Below are 22524 nucleotides of genomic sequence, written 5' to 3'. Positions count from 1 at the left end.
CTCCTCACGCCTCAGACTGATCTCCTCATGCCTCAGTCTGATCTCCTCATGCCTCAGACTGATCTCCTCACGCCTCAGTCTGATCTCCTCACGCCTCAGACTGATCTCCTCATGCCTCAGTCTGATCTCCTCACGCCTCAGTCTGATCTCCTCATGCCTCAGACTGATCTCCTCACGCCTCAGTCTGATCTCCTCACGCCTCAGACTGATCTCCTCATGCCTCAGTCTGATCTCCTCACGCCTCAGACTGATCTCCTCATGCCTCAGTCTGATCTCCTCATGCCTCAGTCTGATCTCCTCAGTCTGATCTCCTCATGCCTCAGTCTGATCTCCTCACGCCTCAGACTGATCTCCTCATGCCTCAGTCTGATCTCCTCAAGCCTCAGTCTGATCTCCTCATGCCTCAGTCTGATCTCCTCACGCCTCAGTCTGATCTCCTCACGCCTCAGTCTGATCTCCTCATGCCTCAGTCTGATCTCCTCACGCCTCAGTCTGATCTCCTCACGCCTCAGTCTGATCTCCTCAAGCCTCAGTCTGATCTCCTCATGCCTCAGTCTGATCTCCTCACGCCTCAGTCTGATCTCCTCACGCCTCAGTCTGATCTCCTCATGCCTCAGTCTGATCTCCTCACGCCTCAGACTGATCTCCTCATGCCTCAGTCTGATCTCCTCATGCCTCAGTCTGATCTCCTCAAGCCTCAGTCTGATCTCCTCATGCCTCAGTCTGATCTCCTCACGCCTCAGTCTGATCTCCTCACGCCTCAGACTGATCTCCTCATGCCTCAGTCTGATCTCCTCATGCCTCAGTCTGATCTCCTCACGCCTCAGTCTGATCTCCTCACGCCTCAGTCTGATCTCCTCATGCCTCAGACTGATCTCCTCACGCCTCAGTCTGATCTCCTCACGCCTCAGACTGATCTCCTCATGCCTCAGTCTGATCTCCTCACGCCTCAGACTGATCTCCTCACGCCTCAGTCTGATCTCCTCACGCCTCAGACTGATCTCCTCACGCCTCAGTCTGATCTCCTCATGCCTCAGTCTGATCTCCTCATGCCTCAGTCTGATCTCCTCATGCCTCAGTCTGATCTCCTCATGCCTCAGTCTGATCTCCTCATGCCTCAGTCTGATCTCCTCATGCCTCAGTCTGATCTCCTCATGCCTCAGACTGATCTCCTCACGCCTCAGACTGATCTCCTCATGCCTCAGTCTGATCTCCTCATGCCTCAGTCTGATCTCCTCACGCCTCAGACTGATCTCCTCATGCCTCAGACTGATCTCCTCATGCCTCAGCCTGATCTCCTCATGCCTCAGTCTGATCTCCTCATGCCTCAGTCTGATCTCCTCATGCCTCAGTCTGATCTCCTCACGCCTCAGTCTGATCTCCTCATGCCTCAGTCTGATCTCCTCACGCCTCAGTCTGATCTCCTCACGCCTCAGACTGATCTCCTCATGCCTCAGTCTGATCTCCTCACGCCTCAGACTGATCTCCTCACGCCTCAGTCTGATCTCCTCACGCCTCAGACTGATCTCCTCACGCCTCAGTCTGATCTCCTCATGCCTCAGTCTGATCTCCTCATGCCTCAGTCTGATCTCCTCATGCCTCAGTCTGATCTCCTCATGCCTCAGTCTGATCTCCTCATGCCTCAGTCTGATCTCCTCATGCCTCAGTCTGATCTCCTCATGCCTCAGACTGATCTCCTCACGCCTCAGACTGATCTCCTCATGCCTCAGTCTGATCTCCTCATGCCTCAGTCTGATCTCCTCACGCCTCAGACTGATCTCCTCATGCCTCAGACTGATCTCCTCATGCCTCAGCCTGATCTCCTCATGCCTCAGTCTGATCTCCTCACGCCTCAGACTGATCTCCTCATGCCTCAGTCTGATCTCCTCATGCCTCAGTCTGATCTCCTCATGCCTCAGTCTGATCTCCTCATGCCTCAGACTGATCTCCTCATGCCTCAGTCTGATCTCCTCATGCCTCAGTCTGATCTCCTCATGCCTCAGACTGATCTCCTCACGCCTCAGTCTGATCTCCTCACGCCTCAGACTGATCTCCTCATGCCTCAGTCTGATCTCCTCATGCCTCAGACTGATCTCCTCACGCCTCAGTCTGATCTCCTCACGCCTCAGACTGATCTCCTCATGCCTCAGTCTGATCTCCTCACGCCTCAGTCTGATCTCCTCATGCCTCAGACTGATCTCCTCACGCCTCAGTCTGATCTCCTCACGCCTCAGACTGATCTCCTCATGCCTCAGTCTGATCTCCTCACGCCTCAGACTGATCTCCTCATGCCTCAGTCTGATCTCCTCATGCCTCAGTCTGATCTCCTCAGTCTGATCTCCTCATGCCTCAGTCTGATCTCCTCACGCCTCAGACTGATCTCCTCATGCCTCAGTCTGATCTCCTCAAGCCTCAGTCTGATCTCCTCATGCCTCAGTCTGATCTCCTCACGCCTCAGTCTGATCTCCTCACGCCTCAGTCTGATCTCCTCATGCCTCAGTCTGATCTCCTCACGCCTCAGTCTGATCTCCTCACGCCTCAGTCTGATCTCCTCAAGCCTCAGTCTGATCTCCTCATGCCTCAGTCTGATCTCCTCACGCCTCAGTCTGATCTCCTCACGCCTCAGTCTGATCTCCTCATGCCTCAGTCTGATCTCCTCACGCCTCAGACTGATCTCCTCATGCCTCAGTCTGATCTCCTCATGCCTCAGTCTGATCTCCTCAAGCCTCAGTCTGATCTCCTCATGCCTCAGTCTGATCTCCTCACGCCTCAGTCTGATCTCCTCACGCCTCAGACTGATCTCCTCATGCCTCAGTCTGATCTCCTCATGCCTCAGTCTGATCTCCTCACGCCTCAGTCTGATCTCCTCACGCCTCAGTCTGATCTCCTCATGCCTCAGACTGATCTCCTCACGCCTCAGTCTGATCTCCTCACGCCTCAGACTGATCTCCTCATGCCTCAGTCTGATCTCCTCACGCCTCAGACTGATCTCCTCACGCCTCAGTCTGATCTCCTCACGCCTCAGACTGATCTCCTCACGCCTCAGTCTGATCTCCTCATGCCTCAGTCTGATCTCCTCATGCCTCAGTCTGATCTCCTCATGCCTCAGTCTGATCTCCTCATGCCTCAGTCTGATCTCCTCATGCCTCAGTCTGATATCCTCATGCCTCAGTCTGATCTCCTCATGCCTCAGACTGATCTCCTCACGCCTCAGACTGATCTCCTCATGCCTCAGTCTGATCTCCTCATGCCTCAGTCTGATCTCCTCACGCCTCAGACTGATCTCCTCATGCCTCAGACTGATCTCCTCATGCCTCAGCCTGATCTCCTCATGCCTCAGACTGATCTCCTCACGCCTCAGACTGATCTCCTCATGCCTCAGTCTGATCTCCTCATGCCTCAGTCTGATCTCCTCATGCCTCAGTCTGATCTCCTCATGCCTCAGTCTGATCTCCTCATGCCTCAGACTGATCTCCTCACGCCTCAGTCTGATCTCCTCATGCCTCAGTCTGATCTCCTCATGCCTCAGACTGATCTCCTCACGCCTCAGACTGATCTCCTCATGCCTCAGTCTGATCTCCTCATGCCTCAGTCTGATCTCCTCATGCCTCAGTCTGATCTCCTCATGCCTCAGTCTGATCTCCTCATGCCTCAGTCTGATCTCCTCATGCCTCAGTCTGATCTCCTCATGCCTCAGTCTGATCTCCTCATGCCTCAGACTGATCTCCTCATGCCTCAGTCTGATCTCCTCATGCCTCAGACTGATCTCCTCACGCCTCAGACTGATCTCCTCATGCCTCAGTCTGATCTCCTCATGCCTCAGTCTGATCTCCTCATGCCTCAGACTGATCTCCTCATGCCTCAGTCTGATCTCCTCATGCCTCAGTCTGATCTCCTCATGCCTCAGACTGATCTCCTCATGCCTCAGTCTGATCTCCTCACGCCTCAGTCTGATCTCCTCATGCCTCAGTCTGATCTCCTCACGCCTCAGTCTGATCTCCTCATGCCTCAGTCTGATCTCCTCATGCCTCAGTCTGATCTCCTCATGCCTCAGTCTGATCTCCTCATGCCTCAGTCTGATCTCCTCATGCCCTCATGCCTCAGTCTGATCTCCTCATGCCTCAGTCTGATCTCCTCATGCCTCAGACTGATCTCCTCATGCCTCAGTCTGATCTCCTCATGCCTCAGTCTGATCTCCTCATGCCTCAGACTGATCTCCTCATGCCTCAGTCTGATCTCCTCATGCCTCAGTCTGATCTCCTCATGCCTCAGTCTGATCTCCTCATGCCTCAGTCTGATCTCCTCATGCCTCAGACTGATCTCCTCATGCCTCAGTCTGATCTCCTCATGCCTCAGTCTGATCTCCTCATGCCTCAGACTGATCTCCTCACGCCTCAGTCTGATCTCCTCACGCCTCAGACTGATCTCCTCATGCCTCAGTCTGATCTCCTCATGCCTCAGACTGATCTCCTCACGCCTCAGTCTGATCTCCTCACGCCTCAGACTGATCTCCTCATGCCTCAGTCTGATCTCCTCACGCCTCAGTCTGATCTCCTCATGCCTCAGACTGATCTCCTCACGCCTCAGTCTGATCTCCTCACGCCTCAGACTGATCTCCTCATGCCTCAGTCTGATCTCCTCACGCCTCAGACTGATCTCCTCATGCCTCAGTCTGATCTCCTCATGCCTCAGTCTGATCTCCTCAGTCTGATCTCCTCATTCCTCAGTCTGATCTCCTCACGCCTCAGACTGATCTCCTCATGCCTCAGTCTGATCTCCTCAAGCCTCAGTCTGATCTCCTCATGCCTCAGTCTGATCTCCTCACGCCTCAGTCTGATCTCCTCACGCCTCAGTCTGATCTCCTCATGCCTCAGTCTGATCTCCTCACGCCTCAGTCTGATCTCCTCACGCCTCAGTCTGATCTCCTCAAGCCTCAGTCTGATCTCCTCATGCCTCAGTCTGATCTCCTCATGCCTCAGACTGATCTCCTCATGCCTCAGTCTGATCTCCTCATGCCTCAGACTGATCTCCTCACGCCTCAGACTGATCTCCTCATGCCTCAGTCTGATCTCCTCATGCCTCAGTCTGATCTCCTCATGCCTCAGACTGATCTCCTCATGCCTCAGTCTGATCTCCTCATGCCTCAGTCTGATCTCCTCATGCCTCAGACTGATCTCCTCATGCCTCAGTCTGATCTCCTCATGCCTCAGTCTGATCTCCTCATGCCTCAGTCTGATCTCCTCATGCCTCAGTCTGATCTCCTCATGCCTCAGACTGATCTCCTCATGCCTCAGTCTGATCTCCTCATGCCTCAGTCTGATCTCCTCATGCCTCAGTCTGATCTCCTCATGCCTCAGTCTGATCTCCTCATGCCTCAGTCTGATCTCCTCATGCCTCAGACTGATCTCCTCATGCCTCAGTCTGATCTCCTCATGCCTCAGACTGATCTCCTCACGCCTCAGACTGATCTCCTCATGCCTCAGTCTGATCTCCTCATGCCTCAGTCTGATCTCCTCATGCCTCAGACTGATCTCCTCATGCCTCAGTCTGATCTCCTCATGCCTCAGTCTGATCTCCTCACGCCTCAGACTGATCTCCTCATGCCTCAGGCTGATCTCCTCATGCCTCAGTCTGATCTCCTCACGCCTCAGACTGATCTCCTCATGCCTCAGTCTGATCTCCTCACGCCTCAGTCTGATCTCCTCACGCCTCAGACTGATCTCCTCATGCCTCAGTCTGATCTCCTCATGCCTCAGTCTGATCTCCTCATGCCTCAGTCTGATCTCCTCATGCCTCAGTCTGATCTCCTCATGCCCTCATGCCTCAGTCTGATCTCCTCACGCCTCAGTCTGATCTCCTCACGCCTCAGTCTGATCTCCTCATGCCTCAGTCTGATCTCCTCATGCCTCAGTCTGATCTCCTCATGCCTCAGTCTGATCTCCTCACGCCTCAGACTGATCTCCTCATGCCTCAGTCTGATCTCCTCATGCCTCAGTCTGATCTCCTCATGCCTCAGTCTGATCTCCTCATGCCTCAGTCTGATCTCCTCATGCCTCAGTCTGATCTCCTCACGCCTCAGTCTGATCTCCTCATGCCTCAGACTGATCTCCTCATGCCTCAGTCTGATCTCCTCATGCCTCAGTCTGATCTCCTCACGCCTCAGTCTGATCTCCTCATGCCTCAGTCTGATCTCCTCATGCCTCAGTCTGATCTCCTCATGCCTCAGTCTGATCTCCTCATGCCTCAGACTGATCTCCTCACGCCTCAGACTGATCTCCTCACGCCTCAGTCTGATCTCCTCACGCCTCAGTCTGATCTCCTCACGCCTCAGTCTGATCTCCTCATGCCTCAGTCTGATCTCCTCATGCCTCAGTCTGATCTCCTCATGCCTCAGTCTGATCTCCTCACGCCTCAGTCTGATCTCCTCATGCCTCAGTCTGATCTCCTCATGCCTCAGTCTGATCTCCTCATGCCTCAGTCTGATCTCCTCATGCCTCAGTCTGATCTCCTCACGCCTCAGTCTGATCTCCTCATGCCTCAGTCTGATCTCCTCACGCCTCAGTCTGATCTCCTCACGCCTCAGTCTGATCTCCTCATGCCTCAGTCTGATCTCCTCATGCCTCAGTCTGATCTCCTCATGCCTCAGTCTGATCTCCTCATGCCTCAGTCTGATCTCCTCACGCCTCAGTCTGATCTCCTCACGCCTCAGTCTGATCTCCTCACGCCTCAGTCTGATCTCCTCACGCCTCAGTCTGATCTCCTCATGCCTCAGACTGATCTCCTCACGCCTCAGTCTGATCTCCTCATGCCTCAGTCTGATCTCCTCATGCCTCAGTCTGATCTCCTCATGCCTCAGTCTGATCTCCTCATGCCTCAGTCTGATCTCCTCACGCCTCAGTCTGATCTCCTCATGCCTCAGTCTGATCTCCTCATGCCTCAGTCTGATCTCCTCACGCCTCAGACTGATCTCCTCACGCCTCAGACTGATCTCCTCATGCCTCAGACTGATCTCCTCACGCCTCAGTCTGATCTCCTCACGCCTCAGTCTGATCTCCTCATGCCTCAGTCTGATCTCCTCACGCCTCAGACTGATCTCCTCACGCCTCAGTCTGATCTCCTCACGCCTCAGACTGATCTCCTCATGCCTCAGTCTGATCTCCTCACGCCTCAGTCTGATCTCCTCACGCCTCAGTCTGATCTCCTCACGCCTCAGACTGATCTCCTCATGCCTCAGTCTGATCTCCTCATGCCTCAGTCTGATCTCCTCATGCCTCAGTCTGATCTCCTCATGCCTCAGTCTGATCTCCTCATGCCTCAGTCTGATCTCCTCACGCCTCAGTCTGATCTCCTCATGCCTCAGACTGATCTCCTCATGCCTCAGTCTGATCTCCTCATGCCGCATCGCTGCAGTAATTCAGGCTAAACCAGCCCCAGCTGAGCATTGAGTGCTGGACATGCTCATACTCTTCAGTTGGCCAAGATTTCTAAAAATCCTTTCTTTGTATTGGTCTTAAGTAATATTCTAATTTTCTGAGATACTGAATTTGGGATTTTCCTTAGTTGTCTGTTATAATCATCAAAATTAAAAGAAATAAACATTTAAAATATATCAGTCTGTGTGTAATGAAGGAATATAATAGACAAGTTTCACTTTTTGAATGGAATTAGTGAAATAAATCAATTTTTTGATGATATTCTAATTATATGACCAGCACCTGTATAATACACCGTCAATGTGTGTTTTTATATATGTAGTGTGTGTACACCAATCAGGCATAACATTATGACCCCCTTCCTAATATTGTGACCCGTCGAGGCATGGACTCCACTAGACCCCTGAAGGTGTGCTGTGGTATCTGGCACCAAGATGTTAGCAGCAGATCATTTAAGTCCTGTAAGTTGCGAGGTGTGGCCTCCATAGATCTGATTTGTTTGTTCAGCACATCCTACAGATGCTCGATTGGATTGAGATCTGGGAATTTGGACTCAAACTGGTTGTTGTGCTCCTCAAACCATTCCTGAAGCATTTGTGCTTTGTGGCGGCGCATTATCTGCTGAAAGAGCCACAGCCACAGGGAAAACCGTCTCCATGAAAGGCTGGACATGGGCTCAGCAATGCTGAGGTAGGAGAGACGTGTCAAAGTCACATCCACATGATGGAGGACCCAAGGTTTCCCAGCAGAACATTGGCCAAAGCATCACTGCCTCCGCCGCCACGCCTTCTTCCCATAGTGCACCTGGTGCCATGTGTTCCCCAGGTAAGCCACGCCTTCTTCCCATAGTGCACCTGGTGCCATGTGTTCCCCAGGTAAGCCACGCCTTCTTCCCATAGTGCACCTGGTGCCATGTGTTCCCCAGGTAAGCCACGCCTTCTTCCCATAGTGCACCTGGTGCCATGTGTTCCCCAGGTGAGCCACGCCTTCTTCCCATAGTGCACCTGGTGCCATGTGTTCCCCAGGTAAGCCACGCCTTCTTCCCATAGTGCACCTGGTGCCATGTGTTCCCCAGGTGAGCCACGCCTTCTTCCCATAGTGCACCTGGTGCCATGTGTTCCCCAGGTGAGCCACGCCTTCTTCCCATAGTACACCTGGTGCCATGTGTTCCCCAGGTAAGCCACGCCTTCTTCCCATAGTGCACCTGGTGCCATGTGTTCCCCAGGTAAGCCACGCCTTCTTCCCATAGTGCACCTGGTGCCATGTGTTCCCCAGGTAAGCCACGCCTTCTTCCCATAGTGCACCTGGTGCCATGTGTTCCCCAGGTAAGCCACGCCTTCTTCCCATAGTGCACCTGGTGCCATGTGTTCCCCAGGTGAGCCACGCCTTCTTCCCATAGTGCACCTGGTGCCATGTGTTCCCCAGGTAAGCCACGCCTTCTTCCCATAGTGCACCTGGGGCCATGTGTTCCCCAGGTAAGCCACGCCTTCTTCCCATAGTGCACCTGGTGCCATGTGTTCCCCAGGTAAGCCACGCCTTCTTCCCATAGTGCACCTGGTGCCATGTGTTCCCCAGGTGAGCCACGCCTTCTTCCCATAGTGCCCCTGGTGCCATGTGTTCCCCAGGTGAGCCACGCACACACACCCGGCCATCCACTGATGTAGAAGAACACGTGATCATCAGCCCAGGCCGCCTTCTTCCATTGCTCCGGGGTCCAGTTCTGATGCTCACGGGCCACTGTTGGTGCTTTGGGCGGGGTCAGGGGTCAGCATGGGCAGCCTGACTGCTCAAATCCTTACGCTTGCCCATTTTTCCTGTTTCTAACACATCAACTCTGAGGACAAAATGTTCACTTGCTGCCTAATATATAACAGGTGATGAAGAGATAATCAGTGTTATTCACTTCACCGGTCATAATGTTATGCCTGATACACATACAAAATATGGGGTGAGTTGAAGCAACCATCAGTGGTACTAAATAGCATCAACAAACATTTTTGACACATTACTTTGTTGTATTTCCTTCTAAATACTAAATTCAATACATTTTGAGTTTGAGATGGTTGCAATTGACTACATAATAATTCATGAGGTTAATAAAAAATGTTTTTTACGCAGAGTGTTTGCCTGCGAGTTCACTGGCTCCTGCTGCTCCTCTCTGGCAGCTGCCCTCCAATCAGAAAACTGCTGTCTGACCAAGCTGGACGTGTCCCTAAATGATCTCGGCCAATCAGGAGTGATGCAGATATGTAGAGCCCTGATGGCTCCTGAGTGCACACTGGAAAAACTGGAGTATGTATGCAAATTAGCTGTTGTTTCAACCACGATGATGATCATGTGAGAAATGCATGTCAGGTTATAATATCTTTAACCCTCTGGGGTTCTGCATTTATGGGTCACACTCAGAAATGACCCGGAGGGCGGGATTAAGATAAAAAAAAAGATTTGAGTAAAATCAATTAAATATATTTTTGTTCAATAATATTTTTTGGTATTTTGAGATAATTTTATGATTTATATATAATATTTATGCAATAATTATGACCCATTTTTTCCCATTGAATATAATAAAAAAGTATATATATATATAATTTTTTTTTATTAAAGCTGTATTTCATTTTAGAGTCAAGCCTAGGCCTCATGAAAGCTATTTTTTAAATGAGATCAGTGCCATCTGTTGGACACATTGAGCATTTATATCATACAATAGCACATTTTTACCACTATAGTGGATCTTGCGTTTTATTTATACAAAAATCGTAGCTTCATCGGAATGGTCCGAAACTTGGTGACTTTATTGGTACTTGGTATATTAACACACACAAAAATTGGGGACTGGATTTGAAAAGTCTAAGTGGTCTTAAAAAAATAGTCACATTCAGGACCTTCGGGTCAAAAATGACCCCCATAGGAAATGAATGGGAAATTGGCAAAAATATGAAAATACAGAGTTTTTTTGTGCATCTACAAATCAGCCAGAATGCAGAAAAAAAATACTCAACAGTGAAGATCTCTAAAACATTCCGATCTTTAACATTTAAAAAAAAAAAAAAATTGAAATGACGAAGACCCCCAGAGGGTTAATATTATTTCATCGCATACAGTGATGAAGCATCACATTTACATGTATGAAGGAAGTACATTTCGATACCGTTTTGGCTTTATCATGCAGACATGAGATTACAGTCACATGAAAAACACCCCAGAGGAATCTGAGCAGTGAGTGTGTTTTCCTGTAGATTGACGGGATGTTTGATGACAAAGCAGGCCTTTCGGGAGCTGGGGAGAGTGTTGATGTGTGCCAGCTCAAGGCTCATCGAGCTCTCGGTCGGATGGAATCATCTGGACGATAGCGTAGCCAAACTCATGTGGCAGGCGCTGAAACACCACAACTGCAAACTCCAGCACCTGGAGTGAGTGATTTCCTCATCCTGATCAGAGATCGTTTCAGAAGCACAAACCCACACCTGATGCTTGAGATGCCTGTGTTTCTGCAGTCTGGATAATTTCCCTCTGACAGACGCTTGTGTAGACGAGCTGTGTGAAGCTGTGGCTGCCAGCAGCACTTTATCAACTCTCATCCTGGAGAACAACGACCTCACGGACGCCGCCATTCCACGATTGGTCAGATTAATGCAGGACCGCCCTCTGATGGCCAAGCTGAAGTAAGTTCAGGCTATACATGTTCTATCTAGGCTAGGGATAGACCAGCTGGTTATAGGACACGCGTGGAGAGATAAAAGTGCCACTGTTATACTACACTCTTAAAAATGCTGGGTTAAAAACAACCCAAGTTGGTTTAAAAATGGACAAACCCAGCAATTGGGTTGTTTTAACCCAGTGAATGGGTCGTTTTAACCCAGCGGTTGGGTTAAATGTTTGCTTAAACCTAGCATTCAATGCTCTCTATACACTCTAAAAAATGCTGGGTTAAAACCAACCAAAGTTGGTTTGAAAATGGACTAACCCAGCAATTGGGTTGTTTTAACCCAGCGGTTGGGTGAAATGTTTGCTTAAAACAACCCAGCATTTTTTATGTAAGTGTATGTAAATATTGATTTAAATTAGTTGGAAAGCCCATTTCCAATTTCCATCACCTTGGTGGATATTTGTGACCGGCTCTGTGACTGACACTCAACACTCTAAAAAATGCTGGGTTAAAAATAACCCAAGTTGGGTTGAAAATGGAGTTTTAACCCATCGATTGGGTTGTTTTAACCCAGCATTTTTTAGAGTGAAGTTGCCCACACTAAAAAATTTCACGCCTCCAATAAAATTTTCTTCTAGTGACTGGTCATATCTACATTTTTTAGTTGGCCAAATTGTATTTCTGTGAATTAAATTGTATCAATTTGGCCAACTGGAAAATGTAGATATGACCAGTCACTAGAACATGTTTAATTAGAGAGGCCTGACATTTTGTGATTTTGCGGGACAATGCAGAACACGCGTGGAGAGATAAATGTACTACTGTTATACTACACTCTTAAAAATGCTGGGTTAAAACAACCCAAGTTGGGTTGAAAATGGACAAATCCAGCAATTGGGTTGTTTTAACCCAGTGAATGGGTCGTTTTAACTCAGCGGTTGGGTTAAATGTTTGCTTTAACCTAGCATTCAATGCTCTCTATACACTCAAAAAAATGCTGGGTTAAAAACAACCCAAGTTGGGTTGAAAATGGACAAACCCAGCAATTGGGTTTTTTAACCCAGTGAATGGGTCGTTTTAACCCAGCAGTTGGGTTAAATGTTTGTCCATTTTCAACCCAACTTGGGTTATTTTTAACCCAGCATTTTTTAGAGTGTAGCATAATAAACATTTATAAATTCAACATAACATTATTAAGTAAACTGCACATATAAATATTGTGTAACAGTGACAAATTCAAATGGTTTGCATTTACTTAAATAAATTTTGTCAGCTTTACTTGACTTTCTTTTGTTCATAAAACTAAATTGTTATTTGTAAAAATGACTCAATATAGTTGTGTGGAACCACTTGACGTTGTTGCCGTTTGTCATTCAGAAATGATGTCACTTTGAAGCATGTCAGTATGGCTGTTTTTAGTAAAGGGATTTTTACCAAGATTTATGGAAAGTAGGCGTACACAAGAAAAATATATAACATAAATAACAACTGAAATCTGAATAAAAACGAAATAAAAATACATATTTTAAATAAGTTTACTTTTAGTTTGTTTGCTATTTCATTGTTTTTAAACATTTGTTTTAATTTCAATGGAAATTGTATATTTAAAATACATATTAAAAGTTAATTTTATATTAACCTGCATTTTCTTGCCCCTTGCAGTACAATTTCTAATATATTTTGTAGTTGGAAGATTTAAATATATTTTAAATTTGAATATATATATATATATTCTACATACATTTTAGCCAGAAGAAATGCTGATTGCACTTGTCACTCTTCAATATTGTGTACAGTATGTGATAACCTATTCTTTTCTCATGTTTTCTTCCAGTCTGAAGTATAATAACTTCAGTGAGGATTTCTGTGACTTGATGGACACGTGCCCAAATATCGTCTACTAGAAGAATCTCAGGTATGAACACCTGCATATCTTGGGTTTTAAAATGAAAAGCATGCTTAGTGTAAAAAAAGCTTTTTTAATACATATTCTATCTATTCCTTAGCAGCAAGAGACACAGTTACTCCCTCTAGTGGCTGTTTTACTGACAGTTTTATACTTGTGCTATATAATGCCAGCAGACCCTTCTCAGAGCTCTTGTGCTATATAATGCCAGCAGACCCTTCTCAGAGCTCTTGTGCTATATAATGCCAGCAGACCCTTCTCAGAGAGCTCTTGTGCTATATAATGCCAGCAGACCCTTCTCAGAGAGCTCTTGTGCTATATAATGCCAGCAGACCCTTCTCAGAGAGCTCTTGTGCTATATAATGCCAGCAGACCCTTCTCAGAGCTCTTGTGCTATATAATGCCAGCAGACCCTTCTCAGAGCTCTTGTGCTATATAATGCCAGCAGACCCTTCTCAGAGCTCTTGTGCTATATAATGCCAGCAGACCCTTCTCAGAGCTCTTGTGCTATATAATGCCAGCAGACCCTTCTCAGAGCTCTTGTGCTATATAATGCCAGCAGACCCTTCTCAGAGAGCTCTTGTGCTATATAATGCCAGCAGACCCTTCTCAGAGCTCTTGTGCTATATAATGCCAGCAGACTCTTCTCAGAGCTCTTGTGCTATATAATGCCAGCAGACCCTTCTCAGAGCTCTTGTGCTATATAATGACAGCAGACCATTCTCAGAGCTCTTGTGCTATATAATGCCAGCAGATCCTTCTCAGAGCTCTTGTGCTATATAATGCCAGCAGACTCTTCTCAAGAGCTCTTGTGCTATATAATGCCAGCAGACTCTTCTCAGAGCTCTTGTGCTATATAATGCCAGCAGACCCTTCTCAGAGCTCTTGTGCTATATAATGCCAGCAGACTCTTCTCAGAGCTCTTGTGCTATATAATGCCAGCAGACCCTTCTCAGAGCTCTTGTGCTATATAATGCCAGCAGACCCTTCTCAGAGAGCTCTTGTGCTATATAATGCCAGCAGATCCTTCTCAGAGCTCTTGTGCTATATAATGCCAGCAGACCCTTCTCAGAGCTCTTGTGCTATATAATGCCAGCAGACCCTTCTCAGAGCTCTTGTGCTATATAATGCCAGCAGACCCTTCTCAGAGCTCTTGTGCTATATAATGCCAGCAGACCCTTCTCAGAGCTCTTGTGCTATTTAATGCCAGCAGACCCTTCTCAGAGAGCTCTTGTGCTATATAATGCCAGCAGACCCTTCTCAGAGCTCTTGTGCTATATAATGCCAGCAGACCCTTCTCAGAGCTCTTGTGCTATATAATGCCAGCAGACCCTTCTCAGAGCTCTTGTGCTATATAATGCCAGCAGCCTCTTCTCAGAGCTCTTGTGCTATATAATGCCAGCAGACCCTTCTCAGAGCTCTTGTGCTATATAATGCCAGCAGACCCTTCTCAGAGCTCTTGTGCTATATAATGCCAGCAGACCCTTCTCAGAGCTCTTGTGCTATATAATGCCAGCAGAGCCTTCTCAGAGCTCTTGTGCTATATAATGCCAGCAGACCCTTCTCAGAGCTCTTGTGCTATATAATGCCAGCAGACCCTTCTCAGAGCTCTTGTGCTATATAATGCCAGCAGACTCTTCTCAGAGCTCTTGTGCTATATAATGCCAGCAGACCCTTCTCTGAGCTCTTGTGCTATATAATGCCAGCAGACCCTTCTCAGAGCTCTTGTGCTATATAATGCCAGCAGACCCTTCTCAGAGCTCTTGTACTATATAATGCCAGCAGACCCTTCTCAGAGCTCTTGTGCTATATAATGCCAGCAGACTCTTCTCAGAGCTCTTGTGCTATATAATGCCAGCAGACCCTTCTCAGAGCTCTTGTACTGTTTAATGCCAGCAGACCCTTCTCAGAGCTCTTGTGCTATATAATGCCAGCAGACCCTTCTCAGAGCTCTTGTGCTATATAATGCCAGCAGACCCTTCTCAGAGCTCTTGTGCTATATAATGCCAGCAAACTCTTCTCAGAGCTCTTGTGCTATATAATGCCAGCAGACCCTTCTCAGAGCTCTTGTACTATATAATGCCAGCAGACCCTTCTCAGAGCTCTTGTGCTATATAATGACAGCAGACCCTTCTCAGAGCTCTTGTGCTATATAATGCCAGCAGACCCTTCTCAGAGCTCTTGTACTGTTTAATGCCAGCAGACCCTTCTCAGAGCTCTTGTGCTATATAATGCCAGCAAACCTTTCTCAGAGCTCTTGTACTGTGTAATGACAGCAGACCCTTCTCAGAGCTCTTGTGCTATATAATGCCAGCAGACCCTTCTCAGAGCTCTTGTGCTATATAATGCCAGCAGACCCTTCTCAGAGCTCTTGTGCTATATAATGCCAGCAGACTCTTCTCAGAGCTCTTGTGCTATATAATGCCAGCAGACCCTTCTCAGAGCTCTTGTGCTATATAATGACAGCAGACCATTCTCAGAGCTCTTGTGCTATATAATGCCAGCAGATCCTTCTCAGAGCTCTTGTGCTATATAATGCCAGCAGACTCTTCTCAAGAGCTCTTGTGCTATATAATGCCAGCAGACTCTTCTCAGAGCTCTTGTGCTATATAATGCCAGCAGACCCTTCTCAGAGCTCTTGTGCTATATAATGCCAGCAGACTCTTCTCAGAGCTCTTGTGCTATATAATGCCAGCAGACCCTTCTCAGAGCTCTTGTGCTATATAATGCCAGCAGACCCTTCTCAGAGAGCTCTTGTGCTATATAATGCCAGCAGATCCTTCTCAGAGCTCTTGTGCTATATAATGCCAGCAGACCCTTCTCAGAGCTCTTGTGCTATATAATGCCAGCAGACCCTTCTCAGAGCTCTTGTGCTATATAATGCCAGCAGACCCTTCTCAGAGCTCTTGTGCTATATAATGCCAGCAGACCCTTCTCAGAGCTCTTGTGCTATATAATGCCAGCAGACCCTTCTCAGAGAGCTCTTGTGCTATATAATGCCAGCAGACCCTTCTCAGAGCTCTTGTGCTATATAATGCCAGCAGACCCTTCTCAGAGCTCTTGTGCTATATAATGCCAGCAGACCCTTCTCAGAGCTCTTGTGCTATATAATGCCAGCAGCCTCTTCTCAGAGCTCTTGTGCTATATAATGCCAGCAGACCCTTCTCAGAGCTCTTGTGCTATATAATGCCAGCAGACCCTTCTCAGAGCTCTTGTGCTATATAATGCCAGCAGACCCTTCTCAGAGCTCTTGTGCTATATAATGCCAGCAGAGCCTTCTCAGAGCTCTTGTGCTATATAATGCCAGCAGACCCTTCTCAGAGCTCTTGTGCTATATAATGCCAGCAGACCCTTCTCAGAGCTCTTGTGCTATATAATGCCAGCAGACTCTTCTCAGAGCTCTTGTGCTATATAATGCCAGCAGACCCTTCTCTGAGCTCTTGTGCTATATAATGCCAGCAGACCCTTCTCAGAGCTCATGTGCTATATAATGCCAGCAGACCCTTCTCAGAGCTCTTGTACTATATAATGCCAGCAGACCCTTCTCAGAGCTCTTGTGCTATATAATGCCAGCAGACTCTTCTCAGAGCTCTTGTGCTATATAATGCCAGCAGACCCTTCTCAGAGCTCTTGTACTGTTTAATGCCAGCAGACCCTTCTCAGAGCTCTTGTGCTATATAATGCCAGCAGACCCTTCTCAGAGCTCTTGTGCTATATAATGCCAGCAGACCCTTCTCAGAGCTCTTGTGCTATATAATGCCAGCAAACTCTTCTCAGAGCTCTTGTGCTATATAATGCCAGCAGACCCTTCTCAGAGCTCTTGTACTATATAATGCCAGCAGACCCTTCTCAGAGCTCTTGTGCTATATAATGACAGCAGACCCTTCTCAGAGCTCTTGTGCTATATAATGCCAGCAGACCCTTCTCAGAGCTCTTGTACTATATAATGCCAGCAGACCCTTCTCAGAGCTCTTGTGCTATATAATGCCAGCAAACCTTTCTCAGAGCTCTTGTACTGTGTAATGACAGCAGACCCTTCTCAGAGCTCTTGTGCTATATAATGCCAGCAGACCCTTCTCAGAGCTCTTGTGCTATATAATGCCAGCAGACCCTTCTCAGAGCTCTTGTGCTATATAATGCCAGCAGACCCTTCTCAGAACTCTTGTGCTATATAATGCCAGCAGACTCTTCTCAGAGCTCTTGTGCTATATAATGCCAGCAGACCCTTCTCAGAGCTCTTGTGCTATATAATGACAGCAGACCCTTCTCAGAGCTCTTGTGCTATATAATGCCAGCAGATCCTTCTCAGAGCTCTTGTGCTATATAATGCCAGCAGACTCTTCTCAGAGCTCTTGTGCTATATAATGCCAGCAGACTCTTCTCAGAGCTCTTGTGCTATATAATGCCAGCAGACCCTTCTCTGAGCTCTTGTGCTATATAATGCCAGCAGACTCTTCTCAGAGCTCTTGTGCTATATAATGCCAGCAGACTCTTCTCAGAGCTCTTGTGCTATATAATGCCAGCAGACCCTTCTCTGAGCTCTTGTGCTATATAATGCCAGCAGACCCTTCCCAGAGCTCTTGTGCTATATAATGCCAGCAGACTCTTCTCAGAGCTCTCGTGCTATATAATGCCAGCAGACCCTTCCCAGAGCTCTTGTGCTATATAATGCCAGCAGACTCTTCTCAGAGCTCTCGTGCTATCTAATGCCAGCAGACCCTTCTCAGAGCTCTTGTGCTATATAATGCCAGCAGACTCTTCTCAGAGCTCTTGTGCTATATAATGCCAGCAGACCCTTCTCTGAGCTCTTGTGCTATATAATGCCAGCAGACTCTTCTCAGAGCTCTCGTGCTATCTAATGCCAGCAGACCCTTCTCAGAGCTCTCGTGCTATATAATGCCAGCAGACCCTTCCCAGAGCTCTTGTGCTATATAATGCCAGCAGACTCTTCTCAGAGCTCTTGTGCTATATAATGCCAGCAGACTCTTCTCAGAGCTCTCGTGCTATCTAATGCCAGCAGACCCTTCTCAGAGCTCTCGTGCTATATAATGCCAGCAGACCCTTCTCAGAGAGCTCTTGTGCTATATAATGCCAGCAGACTCTTCTCAGAGCTCTCGTGCTAACTAATGCCAGCAGACTCTTCTCAGAGCTCTTGTGCTATATAATGCCAGCAGACCCTTCTCAGAGCTCTTGTGCTATATAATGCCAGCAGACCCTTCCCAGAGCTCTTGTGCTATATAATGCCAGCAGACTCTTCTCAGAGCTCTCGTGCTATCTAATGCCAGCAGACCCTTCTCAGAGCTCTCGTGCTATATAATGCCAGCAGACCCTTCTCAGAGAGCTCTTGTGCTATATAATGCCAGCAGACTCTTCTCAGAGCTCTCGTGCTAACTAATGCCAGCAGACTCTTCTCAGAGCTCTTGTGCTATATAATGCCAGCAGACCCTTCTCAGAGCTCTTGTGCTATATAATGCCAGCAAACTCTTCTCAGAGCTCTTGTGCTATATAATGCCAGCAGACCCTTCTCAGAGCTCTTGTGCTATATAATGCCAGCAGACCCTTCTCAGAGCTCTTGTGCTATATAATGCCAGCAGACCCTTCTCAGAGCTCTTGTGCTATATAATGCCAGCAGACCCTTCTCAGAGCTCTTGTGCTATATAATGCCAGCAGACCCTTCTCAGAGCTCTCGTGCTATATAATGCCAGCAGACTCTTCTCAGAGCTCTTGTGCTATATAATGCCAGCAGACTCTTCTCAGAGCTCTTGTGCTATATAATGACAGCGCATCGTCTCAGCCGCTCCAGCAAAGGATGCTTCACGGAAAAACTATCGGTGAGGATTTTTGCCGATAACCGATTGTTCCACCAACTATCGGTGCCGATGACTCGGTCGACCTCTACAGTGTATATCATGTCTGGTTCTTGCACCTCAAAATGCATTTATTTGCTAAATATCTGTCTGAAAGAAATGACAGCTGGAACTCACAGATACACTGATTTATTTCAAATGACATACTGAGAACATTCAATTCAGTGGCACTTATAGAGGAGCGCTCAGTCTGGCGTTTGAGGTCTTTATACAGAATAAAGTGGCTGAAAGGACGGACCCATTAGAAATGATCAACCTGACAGTGTCCTCATGTAACACACTCTCGCCCTGCTGGCCCTCAGAGCCCCATGGGTTCCTGACTGAGAAGAGCTGCTGGTTAATTAAACTAGTCAAAGCAGTGCTACTGTTTTCAGCAGGGCTCAGTGTTGTAGCTCTGTCCTTCTTTTACTGATGTTCTGGATGGTTCTGCAAGCAGAGGATGAACTCGGTAACTGGCCGACCCTCGTAACAGATCTTGTGCACTGCATCAAACAGGGGAAATCTGTGGGAAGAAAAAACTTTCAGCTGGGGTTGGTCTTAAAGGGATAGTTCACCCAAAACTGAAAATCACACTCGTGTCGTTCCAAAACCTTTAAGACTTTCCTTCATCTTCAGAACACAAATGAAGATCTTTCTGATGAAATCTGAGCACGTTTGAGCTTCAGCGAGAACCAATGAGGTTCATTCTCATGTTACGCATCACGTTTAAGATTCAGCGAGAACCAATGAGGTTCATTCTCATGTTACGCATCACGTTTAAGATTCAGCGAGAACCAATGAGGTTCATTCTCGTGTTACGCATCACGTTTGAGCTTCTGTTTTTGTTCACTGATCAATGTTTATATGTGAATAAAAGCCTAAATTTGATCTGTTCATCATATAAAGCGATCGAGTCTCTTCAGAAAATGTGGAATAAACTGTTCAATTCATATGGATTAGTTTTATGATCTCTCTATGAATTTTTTAAAGCGTCAAAGTGGTAGTTGCGTCGCTGTCAATGGAGAGACTGAAAGCTCTCAGATTTCATCAGAAAGATCTTCATTTGTGTTCTGAAGATTAACGAAAGTCTTTCGGGGTTGGAATGACATGAGGGTGAGTAAATGGTCTCAGCGGTGAATTAACCCTTTAATGTAAATGCACAATGTCTTACCTGTCAATTACACCTTTGTTTTTAAGTATCGTGTGGACTTCAGCGGCTGTGGCCGGACCCTGCAGCTTCTGACCATTCAACATTTCCTTTTCAAGTTCCTCGAGAGACTGAAACAGAGAATCTGATGACTACAAATGCTGAGAAAGATTAGTGTATTCTATTTCAATTTGCACAGTTACTGCAACTTTAAAGCGCTTGTTTTTCACTATTCATTGTATGCAAAGCTAAACTGAAATGGAATTGAAATCATTTTTTTCTGTCTCATATAAACTATTTTGACCTGGTTTGATAATCCAAGATTGAATACATTTCACACTATTACTGTATCTTTGATTTTTTTTTAAAAGTAGCCTTAGTAAGCATTAGAAAAAACGGTAACACTTTAGAATAATGGTCATTAATTAACATTAGTTAATGCATTAACTAACATGAACTAACCATGAGCAGTACATTTGTTACTGTATTTATTAACTTTGTTAACGTTAGTTAATATAAATCCAGCTGTTCATGGTTGGTTCATATTAGTTCAGTGCATTAACTAATGTTAACAAGATTTTAATAATGTATTAGTAAATGTTGAAATTATCATTAAGAAAGATTAATAAACACTTTCTAAGTGCAGTTCATTATTAGTTCATGTTAACTAATGTAGTTAACTAATGACTATTATTCTAAAGTGTTACCGAAAAAATATAAAAACAAACTTTTGAATTTGCACAGAAAATGCAACAAAAAAAAGTTATTGTGACATGCCAAATTTAAATTAATATACAAGTACAAATAAGATTTGACAGCAGCACTAACATCATACATTATAATAATAACATTGTGTTTTGTATGGTTGCAGGTTCAAGTTAAAAATACTTGAAATAAAGTTAAATGGACTGCTTTTATTGGACTTTTTTGTCTTTTTAAAGCTTGACAGCTCCATGTCTGCTTTTTATACTGTATGCATTTCTACAGAAAAGAGCCATACACATATTTGGGTGATCTCATACACATATTTGGGTGATCTATCCCTTTAAGATCTTGGTGTCTCACCTTGCCAGTTTTGGCGAAGGCCTCTGCGACTTTCCGATTTCGTCCTCCGTAACATGTCGTAATGAGATCAGCTACGCCACAGCTCTCCAAGAAAGTTGCAGAAGAGACGGGGCCGGCAGTGCAGAACAACCGAGCAAAGCTGATCATCTCCATGAGCCCCAGTCTGATCACCGCAGCCTTCGTATTATCCCCAAAGCCCAGCCCGTCACAGAAACCTGCTCCGACCGCTACTATATTCTGCAGGAACACAGAGAGGGTCTGAGATGAGATGTTCTGAGCTGGATTACAACACTTTAGAATGGCTAAAGATCACAAGTCAAGTCAACTCTATTTATATAGCGCTTTTAGCAATGCAGATTGTTTCAAAGCAGCTTCACAGTGTTAAACAGGAAAATAATGCAACAGAATTTTTTTCAGCCGTACAGCCATTCTGGAGAAAACTGTGATTTTCAATTATCAAACAGTGACAGTGTGGGCTTTAGATCAGTAATTTAGTTTAAATGGTTAATTTAGTTTAATAATTAGATTTATTTGGATATTTAGTTGAACATGTAGTGTCCCCAACTGAGCACGCCAAGCCAGAGGCGACAGTGGCAAGGAAACCCAAACCCCATCAGGAGCAGAATGGAGGAAAATAAACCTTGGAGAAACCAGGCTCAGTCGGGGGGGCAGTTCTCCTCTGGCCAATTAACAAACAGCGTATGATTATTATTCTGACAACTTTACAGGTCAGAGGTCATAATAGATCGAAATATCTCCTGTCGGAGACGGGTTTATTGAGGATGACGTATTGATTTAACAATTATTAAATTGCAATATTTGAAGGATCGGAGTCATCACGCCGGAGACGGGTTTATTGAGGATGCCGTGTCGATGAGGCAGTTTCAGGAGGAGGATAATCACGGTCTCTCAGACACTTCAGGGTCATGTGTTGGTCATGTGTTGGTCTTGTGTTGGTCATGTGTTGGTCATGTGTTGGTCATGTGTTGGTCATGTGTTGGTCTTGTGTTGGTCATGTGTTGGTCTTGTGTTGGTCATGTGTTGGTCATGTGTTGGTCATGTGTTGGTCATGTGTTGGTCATGTGTTGGTCTTGTGTTGGTCATGTGTTGGTCTTGTGTTGGTCTTGTGTTGGTCATGTGTTGGTCATGTGTTGGTCATGCGTTGATCATGCGTTGGTCATGTGTTGGTCTTGTGTTGGTCATGTGTTGGTCATGTGTCGGTCTTGTGTTGGTCATGTGTTGTTCATGTGTTGGTCATGCGTTGATCATGCGTTGGTCATGCGTTGGTCATGTGTTGGTCATGTGTTGGTCATGTGTTGGTCATGTGTTGGTCTTGTGTTGGTCATGTGTTGGTCATGTGTTGATCATGTGTTGGTCATGTGTTGGTCATGTGTTGGTCTTGTGTTGGTCATGTGTTGGTCATGTGTTGGTCATGTGTTGGTCATGTGTTGGTCTTGTGTTGGTCATGTGTTGGTATT

At 46.5% G+C, this 22524-nt stretch overlaps 2 protein-coding genes across 2 annotated transcripts in view; one reads left to right on the top strand and one right to left on the bottom strand.

Moving 5' to 3' along the window:
* Positions 1–20896, top strand: part of LOC307132522 (NACHT, LRR and PYD domains-containing protein 3-like) — a 42401-nt gene extending 21505 nt beyond the window's left edge. Inside the window, exons 5-9 of the mRNA XM_079826909.1 lie at positions 9552–9725; positions 10673–10846; positions 10931–11098; positions 12917–12997; positions 20032–20896. Of these exons, the coding sequence (XP_079683035.1) occupies positions 9552–9725; positions 10673–10846; positions 10931–11098; positions 12917–12986 (586 nt within the window). The 3' untranslated portion in view covers positions 12987–12997; positions 20032–20896. The remainder of the gene's footprint in view (positions 1–9551; positions 9726–10672; positions 10847–10930; positions 11099–12916; positions 12998–20031) is intronic.
* Positions 18969–21475, bottom strand: LOC307132194 (glycerol-3-phosphate dehydrogenase [NAD(+)], cytoplasmic-like; the record flags this gene model as incomplete). Its single annotated transcript, XM_079826361.1, has 4 exons — positions 18969–19357; positions 20006–20112; positions 21047–21283; positions 21470–21475. The coding sequence occupies 4 exons, from the start codon at positions 21473–21475 to the stop codon at positions 19261–19263; spliced, it is 447 nt and encodes a 148-aa protein (XP_079682487.1). The 3' UTR covers positions 18969–19260.
* Between the last annotated feature and the right edge of the window lie 1049 nt (positions 21476–22524).

This window comes from Gobio gobio, assembly GCF_949357685.1.
Source record: "Gobio gobio genome assembly, chromosome: 10".
Taxonomy (NCBI): Eukaryota; Metazoa; Chordata; class Actinopteri; order Cypriniformes; family Gobionidae; genus Gobio; species Gobio gobio.
The sequence above is the reverse complement of the archived record's forward strand: the minus strand, read 5'-3'. Positions and strand labels throughout refer to the sequence as shown.